The 10,159-nt window shown below is 20.3% G+C and overlaps 1 protein-coding gene across 1 annotated transcript; it reads right to left on the bottom strand.

Annotated features, from left to right (window-relative positions):
* Positions 1 to 5,743: 5,743 nt before the first annotated feature.
* On the bottom strand, positions 5,744 to 7,373 carry Phum_PHUM293380 (uncharacterized protein; the record flags this gene model as incomplete). The annotated part of the gene is made up of 4 exons (XM_002427031.1): positions 5,744 to 5,801; positions 5,936 to 6,041; positions 6,444 to 6,539; positions 7,280 to 7,373. The coding sequence occupies 4 exons, from the start codon at positions 7,371 to 7,373 to the stop codon at positions 5,744 to 5,746; spliced, it is 354 nt and encodes a 117-aa protein (XP_002427076.1).
* Between the last annotated feature and the right edge of the window lie 2,786 nt (positions 7,374 to 10,159).

Genomic DNA, 10,159 nt, shown 5'->3' on the forward strand with positions numbered 1-10,159 from the left:
ATATAAGAAAACAACCTGAGTAAGTAGAAGTAATATTTTCTTTTCATTGGTTATGGGATTTTTAAATTTTTTCTTTTTTTAACTACTCGCGACCCCCCACAAAAAAGGAAATGTTTGGAAAAGTTTTTTTAATTTTAACAAAAAAAAAAAAAAAAAAAAAAAAGTAGAGTAAGGGAAACTTGAATTTAAAGTATACGCCATGAAAACACCCAGAGATTAATTTTAATTGATTTTTTTTTTTTTTTTTAAATCTTTTTTAATAAAAAACTTATCGAACCGTCTTGTCCGCTCTTTTTTTGGTTTTGCACCCCGAATAATATTATTTTATTTTTTAAAATTATTATTATTAATATTATTATTATTATTACCACGCGAACTGCAAATATTAAATTTGAGTTTAGACAATAATATCGACAATACATAAAAATTTCATTACATAAGTTTTTATATGTATATAAAAATATTGTAGAGAGAGATAAATTTTTTAAAATTTTAAGAGAAGAAAAAAAAAAAAAAACATTTTTACAAAATAATAATAATAATAATAATAATTATTATTATTATTATTAAATGTGATTAATATTTTACTCTTACTTATATACATATATATAATTTTTTGTATCATTATTATTATTATTATTATTGCCAATCACCCAATTTTTTAACCGTAATTTAATAAGTCTGATAAATAAATAAATAAATAAAATCAACCAACGATTACGTAAGACAAATAATATAAAAAAAATGAAAATATGACAATAATTAAACCCAAATAAATAAAAATAAAAAAAAAAATAAATTATTTAAACTTATTTCGTCTTCCTTTTTATTAATTAATAAACATTAATAAATAAATAAATAATTTTGATTTCGTTATTAATTCATAAAATTTTCTAACGAATAATTTCCAAATTTATTAATTTATTATTTTTTAAACGATTCATATCAAATTAATAATAATCATATCATATTAGGGTTTCGATAGTTATTATTATTATTATTATTATTATTATTATTATTATTAACGATTTTATCATACTATCATTTGACATAACATTTTTACACGACATTGAATTTTTTTTTTTAAATTTAAATAAACGTTAATAATATATATATATATATATATAAATAAATGTTTAATAATAAATAACTTTTGAATTAGTGAGTGATAATAATAATAATAATAATAATAAGTAATTAGTTTTTAAAAAAAATAGTAATTTCCCCCCCCCTCCACCCTCATCAATCTTATCACGTGATAAAAACGTTTTCATTTGTTATTGAAATGTTGTTAAAATAAATTAAATATATATGTAATTTAAACGAGGTTTTGTCGTTTGTCGTCGTATTTATATTTAATATATATTAGTTGCCTTTTTATTAATTTAATTAAATAAATAAATAAATTAATTAATTAATTAAAATTTAAAATTTATAATTTTTCGTTCGTTATTATTTAAATTATAAAATTATTATTTAGTGGGTTTATTATTTAAGCGTGTCGTTCAATAACAACAACGATTCCTTTTTTTTATTTTTAAATAAATAAATTAATTAATTAAATAAATTATGTAAAAGTTGTTTTTTAATAATATTAATAATAATAATAATAAATGATATGAGAAAGTGAAAATATAAAGTGCCTTTTTTCTTTTCAAACGAATAACATCAAGTTAAAAAAAAAAAAAGTTATTGAATTTTGTACGTTTGTCGTTAATAATAATAATAATAATAATAATAATAATAATGCGCACTTGTTTTTAAATAAAAAGCACAAAATAAATTATTTAGGGCCGGTTAAAATTTTTCACTTTCTTATATCATATTGTAATTTATTATAATATTATTATATTATACATGTAAATGTTATAATTAATGATAATAATAATAATAAATTAATTGTTTGTTACGTGTAAATCCGCGAGTTTTTTCTCTTTCTTTTTTCTCATTAAAACCGTTCCTAAATAAATAAAAAATAAAATTTAAAACCCAATTAATAAGTTAATTAATAATCGTTCTTATTTGGAAAAAAATTGCTGTTCCATTTCACTTTTTAGGAAAGGATAAAAAAAATATAAATAATTAAATAAATTTTTTCTTTTATTATTGAAAATGTGAGGCAAAATTAAAAAAAAATTAAATTACGGTTGACAAATGATGACTGCCCCGCTCCCCGCCCCCCCCCAATCCCCCAGTAAATAATAATAATTATAGTAATTCTATCGAAATGAAACGTGCAAAACAATTAAAAAGTTTTTTTTTATTTTTATTAAATAGGTTTTATTTATTTATTTATTTATTAATTAATTAATAGCAGTCCTTAATAAGGTTATTACTAAAAAGTATAAAAATATTCAGCCTATCTATAACCAGTCTCTCCGTTACACATCGCACAATTTTTTTAATTTTTTTTTTATTAATAATTATTTATTACAATTTATTTAATTACACGAATCTTATTATGTACATAATCAATCACCGACGACATATCGATAACATTTTTTAACACTTTTATATATATATACTATTTTATTTTAAGAAAGCTATTTAATTTAAAAAAAAAAACGAATTACACACACACGATAGTTTTTTATTTATTTATTTATTATTATTAATGTAATTATAATAATTAAAATTACACTCGTTTTCCCCTCCCCACCCCTGTTTTTACTTACATACTTTTTAGTTTTTACATATGGCCACGACTAATTAGCCTTTTTATTTATTTTAAAAATATCTAATTAGTCTTACATTAAATAAAAATTAAAAAAATTTTATTTATTTAATATCAAACTACACAAATATATTTATTTATTAATAATAATAATAATAATCCATGGCATTTGTTTGTTTGTCATTTGTTTTAATATCGTTTAATGCCAAATTTGTACTACTCTGTTGTTTAAATTAAAATTTTAAAATTTAAAAAAAAATATTATTTGGTGTAGTTTGACGTTTCTCTCTCTCTCTCTCAATAAATTTAATAATAATTTATTTTTAGTCGTCATAATTGAGGCTCACCCTTAACACAACAAAATGGTGGCAATTAAAACTTTTTTTTTTTTTTACATAATTTGTTAAATAAATTTTCAATTTGTTTCATCAATTAAAAAGTTCAACTACCATTTTATTATAATAACAACAAAAAGCACCAGAAAACATAAAATAATTATTATTATTATTTTTTTTAAACAAAATAATAATCACATCGAATATATATAAAAACATTTAATGTTTTTCTTATGTAATTACAAAGTAAATACAGAAAAAAAGTATAGGGCGACCTCAGAAAAAAAAATAAAATAAAAAACAAAATTTTTTTTTTACAACGTATTGTTACTTAAAATTAATAATAATGATAATAAAAATGCCAAATTTAATAATAATAATAATATTTTAAAGCTTTACAAAAAAATATATATATATTAAATGCATGTTGGGAAAACATACACATACGTGAAAAACAATAAGAAAACAAACAAATTTTTTTATTTATCTCATTTATGTCTCCCCCCCCCCCCGTTTTTATTCACACATTTTTAGGGAGTTTTTCATGATATTATTAAAACAAAAAAAAATTTTTATTTACATTAAAAATAAATAAGATAAAAACTAATAACCTCCGCGCCATTTTAACTATACATATATATATAAATTATTAAAGACCAGGTACATAAATTTGATTTAATAATTGAAAAAAAAAAAAAAATTGTTCGTAAATCATAATAAGTTGTAATTAAACAAAACATAAAAAAAAAACATAAAAACATAATCGCATGTGTTTTACATAAATACATACATACATAGTATCATTTTATAAAGAAAAAAAATTAAAACATTTTTCGTTTGATAAAATTACTTAAATTTTTTTCTTTCTTTTAAATTAAATAATTAGTTTTATTATTATTATTATTATTATTATTAAAAATCTTTTTTTTACATTAAAGCTATTAATGTGTTCAATTAATTAAAAAAAAAAAGAATATCCTTTAAACTTAAAAATAAATATCAATTTTTTTTTTTTTTTTTTTTTTATATACGTAGAATCGTTTGCCCTTTTGATTTCGTAACAATAATAATAATAATAATAATAATAATAATAATAATAATAATAATAATAATAATAACAATTGCACGTGGATTTTATGTCAAAAAATATTTTTAATTATTTTCTTATTGAAATTTTGAGCCTTAATTAAAAGGACCACCACCATCACCATCTCATTTTTTTCTTTTAATTAGTTAGTTATTTATTTATTATTATTATTATTAAAATATAGCAATTATTTTAATCAAGCAGAAAACTTACTGACTGACTGATTGATTGATTGACTGTTTTGTTTTTTTTTTAACATACACAGCCAATATAATTTTTTGAAAACTAAATTAATTCGGTAAATGTAATTTTCTTTTTTTAAAGATATGTTTAGTACTTTTTTTTTTTCCAATAACTTTTCGATAAAAAAATTTTTTTTTTTTTTTTTTTTTTTAAAGGACCAATAATTAAAATTTATAATTAATATTGAATAATAAACGTACCATACTACTACACATTTATAATATAATAATAAATACACAATAAATATATTTACATATTTTTTATTGTACCCAATTTTTATTTTTTCATCGTAATTTATTTAATTAATTTTATACGTCATCGAATCGATCAAATCAATTTTACAAAATCCTTCGGTATGAACAATAATAATAATAATAATATAACGGTTTCGATATTACAATAACCCTAATCGATTTCTATTTTATTTTATAATTTTTTTTTTGCAAATTTTATTCATGGCCATTTCTTATAAAGAATTTAAGTACAAAAATTCAATCGCGACGCGAATAATAATAATTTCAGTACAAAAACTAAATCACAATTAAAATGTTTTCTACACGTGAGAGAGAGAGAGAGAGAAAGCATTGTAACGTTGACAATATTAATAATGACTTTTTAAGCTTAAAAAAAAAAAAAAATACTAATATATATAAAAAAAAAATGCAGGACGATTCTGTGGTTAATCAATGGCACATTTATGTAATATACTCTTTACTGTATGAAAACAATTTCTTTAAAGTTTAAAACAACCAATTATTATTAGACATTTTACTAAATGCATTTTCTTTTTTTCTGTGTGTTTTTTAAATAATAATAATAATAATATAAAATAAAAACATTCAAACTATTTGATTTTGAAAATTAAAACGGTTAATTTAGTAAGTAAGCAAAACCAAAAAAAAAAAAAAAAAATTTTATTTTTAGGACATGAATAAAAAAAAACTCTCAAGACCATCGCTTTTCTTTTTTCTTTTTCTTTTCTCGTCAATTCATTTAAAATAATAAAATTTTCATTTAGATAAAATTAAAATCAGAGTGTGTGTGTGTGTGTCTAACACAATTCATATTAATTAAAATAATTTTTTTTTTTTTTTTAAAGTAAATTATACGGTAACTAAAAACAATGAGGTCGCGTTATACAATAACAAAAAAAAAAAAAATTTTTTTTATTAATTTGACTAATCTCACCAAAAACAAATCGGGAAATATAATCCAGAGCATCATCGTTCCTAGATCTGATGAATATATATATAGATATATAGGTAGGGTTTGTGATAACCAACCATGAGAGAAAATCAAAAGATTGATGACCGGTTGATGACCGTTACCAAAAAAAAAAAAAAAAAAAAAAAAAGGCGAAATGTGCGCGTTTATGCCAATTAAATTTTTCAAATTGAAACTTTGTTAATCTCCTGGGTGTTCCGGACAACTTCGATTTACGTTAAACCATTTATCGATGCAGCTATCCCAAAAAAAAAAAAAAAAAAAAAAAAGAAAATTCATTCAAGTTTTATAATATTTCAATTAAAATTATCATTATTATCATTTCCTCCTCCTCCTCCTCTTCTTTTTATATTAAAAAAAAAAAAAACTTACCCTTTATGATATATACATAAGCAGGGTAGTCGGGCTATCGTATCCCCTTGTGTTAAATCTTCAAAACAAATGACACATTCTCCCTTGTCCTCGCTTAATACGTCCTCTAAATGCACAAAAAAAAAAAATAATAATAATAATAATAATGATTGCTAAGAAAGAATATTTATAAAATTAAAATGACACCGTTTACCGTTCGTTATTCGTGCCGGCCGTGGAAAATAAATGTCAGGTTACTCCTCTTTTTTTTTTTTTTTTTTGATTGTCAATTTTTTTATCAACCGAGTCAAAAAATTTCGTATTGGAAAATTAATAATTCAAACATTATGAAATTTTAATATATAGAATTCGATTTTCTCTCTATCTTTCCCACCCCTTCCCCACCCCCCCGTCGAAACATTATAAAAGTTAAAGTTCGTTCTCGTTTACGTAGAGATTTTAATTAATTCGTAATTTTAAAAAAAAAAAATTACACATATATAAAATATTTACATTAAAAATTAATTACCGTTGTAAATGAGAAACGGTTTTGTGAGGCACATGACCAGATGACATTCTATATCGTCCGGTAAAAGAAATTTGGCGCAAATTGGACATTTAATACCTGAAATTCAAAAAATAAAAAAAATAAAATAATAACCATGCTAGTTTTTTTTTTTTTTGTGAAACAAAAACATTTTTATGTTTTGCTCTAATCCAGCAAGTATATTTTGATCAATTTCTTTAAATTGTATTTTAATTGAGTCCGACAAGGTCAAGTACAAATGGCGTAGAGCAAAATGATTTGTTATTAAAAAATAATAATAATAAGTGAAATATTAAGTTTAATAAATATTTTTTTACTACGTATATAAGATAAAATTTACATAAAGTCAGACGAAAAAAATTATTAATAAAGGGAAAAAAACAACTTTTTCATTTAATTATAAATCTTTTTAATAAAAATTATTTAAAAAGGAAAAATTTTTAATTAAGATATATATATATATATATATAAATACAAACGCGCCAATTTTCAAATTATTAATTTTTAAATACATTTTTTTTAGTGTCTAATAAGCTAAAGTTTCTAATAACCTTTTTATATATAAAAAAAAAAAAAAAAAAAACATTATTAAACAAAAAAAATCATCTAAAATTTAATAATAATAATATTAATCAACATCTTTTATTTAACATTAATACTCATAGTTCAGATATAACAACAATAACAATCATAACTCGTAAATTCATAATAATTTGAAAACTATTCAATATGTAACATATAGGAGTAGTTTTCGATTCTTATTTTTATTTTTAAACAAAATTAACGTATCGAATATTCATTTTAACGAAATTACTTACCACAAACAACGGTTCTAGGTATATTATAATTCGTTAGAGTAGTATCCAATGGCTCAGGCTCATCGGGTACACAAGACCCAATAATAATTCCCATACAGTTACCTTGTGGTTAATATCGAATGGTAAAAATTCGTCACTTTGTTTATAACATTATAAACCGCGTGTTCTCGTATAAATATTCGCATACTATCAATATTCAAACTTTATATCACAAATTTAGGCAAACATGTATGTATATATATATATGAGTTGTTTAAATTTATTGATAGCCAGACAAACTATAGCTATCCTTAGTAAATTACTCATCGTACATTAATTTAAACGCAATTTAAACAATGACTTATAGGATTTTATCGAAACAATCGTCTTGAAACAAAGAACAATTTGACAAACGGTAATAATTTTAATAGAAAAACATAATTTTCTTCAATTTATAATAGAATCGATTGTTTTTCTTTTTTTATTTATTTTTGCCATCGCAAACTATTATTATTATTATTTTTTTTTACTACCTAAAACTTTAAAAATTTTTCTTTTTTTTTAATTTTTATGGCTTTTAATTGGAGGGGAATTTCAGTGTAATACATATTAAATTTCACCGATTAACAAAAACCGCCGTAAAAGATAAATAATATTATTTTAATAATATATGAATAAATAAAGAAAAATATAAATAAGAACAAATTAAAATAAAATACTTAAAAGCAAAAAATACAAGAGAAAAAAATGTTTCTGACAAAATAAAATTTGACAGTTGACAAAAAAAAAAAAACTCAAACAATAAACCAAATTAAAAATAAATTTAAGATTTATTTATTTATTTATTTATTTTAATTAGACTACTAACTCATGTATTACACAAAATTTTATTATTTCAAAAACATTTTACTTTAAATTAAAATTTCATAATTTTTTTATTTATTTTTACTTTCGCATTATATCTTTCTTTCTTTCTTTTTTTTTTTTTTCTTTATTAAAATTTTAATAAATTTCTCATTTTTTCACTTTTAATTAATTAATAATAAACACGTCTTATTAAACATTATTAATAAATGGTAATTCACACTGAATATCAACGAATGAATGAATGAATGAATGAATGAATGTATCTCAAATTTAACAAAAAAAAAAAAAAAAAAAAAAAAAACTTTTTATTTTTATTTATTTTTTATACTCAAAGGAATACAAAAAACTAATAACGAAGAAAGCAACTTTGATTACGTTAAAAAAAAAAAAATTTTTTTTTTTTACAAACAAGCAAATCTTTAATCCTTTTACCAAAACTAATTTCTAACCTTTTTCGCCGTTTATTCTTTTCAACAGCACCCTGCCCCCCCCCCCGCCCCCCACTTTCCTACCCCTAGACGAAAAAAATTACGAACCCCGTATATAATATTGGAAGAATCGATTTGGTTGTGAAAATGTCTTGGTTACGTCCTTGAGTGTTATATATTTATATATATTATGGAAAAAAAAGTTTTTTTTTTTTTTTTACTTTTTTTTCTTCATTTTTTTTTTTTTTACAAACACGCGCACACACACACACACACAATTAAAATAAAATAAGATGCTTTAAAATTAATTTATTATTAATTACACCGTTAAAAATAAATGTTTAACCTCGGTAACGTCTTAATTTATTTATTACTAAAAACGTAGAAATAAATTTTTCAAAAAAAAAAAACTTAAAATTAATGACACTGTTCAGTTATTATTATTATTATTATTATTATTACGTAACGTAAAAAAAATTTAACAACATTCTCAATTTTTTTTTTGTAAAAATACTTTTAAGCAAAATAAATCCCCATGATCCCAAATATTTTTATTTTTCCCCCCCCCCTTTTGTTTCATAAAATAAATAATGAAAAACTGTTACTTGAATTTAATTTCGAAAAGTTGCAATTTTAAAATACGAAAAAAGAAAATTTCAAAAAATCGTGACAGTCGGAGTCAAGCTTTTACTAAAAAAAAAAAAAAATTCCCCCCCCCCCCATTCAAAGGCATGAAAAGTAATCAAAATAACGCAATTTTATAATTTACGAAATGTTTAAAAAAAAAATTTTTTACTAAAGTTCTCTCACAAAACAAAAAAAAAATAAATAAATAAATAAAAAATTTTTCCAAAGTTATGTTTTTTTTTTTTTTATTACGTTTCGCAAATTTTATAAAATGTTTAATTAATTAATTGATTTAATTTTAATTTTTAAACAATTTTTAATTGAATTTAAGGTTCTACCTGTTTGAATATATATATTTCACGTCTCTACCCAAATTAATTTATTATTAAAAATAGTTTTAACCAATAATAATAATTTTTCTAAATTTTTATGATGTGAAAAATAATTTTTTCATCTTTTTATTATGTGAATAATTAATTTATAACATTTACATTTTATTACCAGAGCCCTAAAAAAATTTAAATAATTCAAATATTATTATTATTATGAATGAGGTATGTATTGAAAATACTTATGAATTATGTATTGAAATAACTTATTAATGACATGTTGTTTTTTAGCAAAAAAAAAAAATTTAATTAAATGGATAAATAATTGTTTATACCATTACAGAATTTTATGTAACAAAACATTATTATTATCATGAATTATTCTGGTTAAAAAAAAAATTTAAGAATGATAAGATGAAACAACAACAACAACAATGTCAATTTCAAACTATTGTAATTAAAAAATTATCTTAAATGCTTCTTATCAATAAATGGGTAGGTATAAATTTATAAGCTGTCATCTGGGAGAAAAATAATTTAAACATGTGTAAATCTGTACTTAAACAATATTTTTTTTATAATTGCATTTACTTTAAATAATAATAAAAAACAAAATGATTTTTTTTTTTTATCCATGTATTATTTTTAAT

This window comes from Pediculus humanus, genomic scaffold, assembly GCF_000006295.1.
Source record: "Pediculus humanus corporis 1103172107677 genomic scaffold, whole genome shotgun sequence".
Lineage (NCBI taxonomy): Eukaryota > Metazoa > Arthropoda > Insecta > Psocodea > Pediculidae > Pediculus > Pediculus humanus.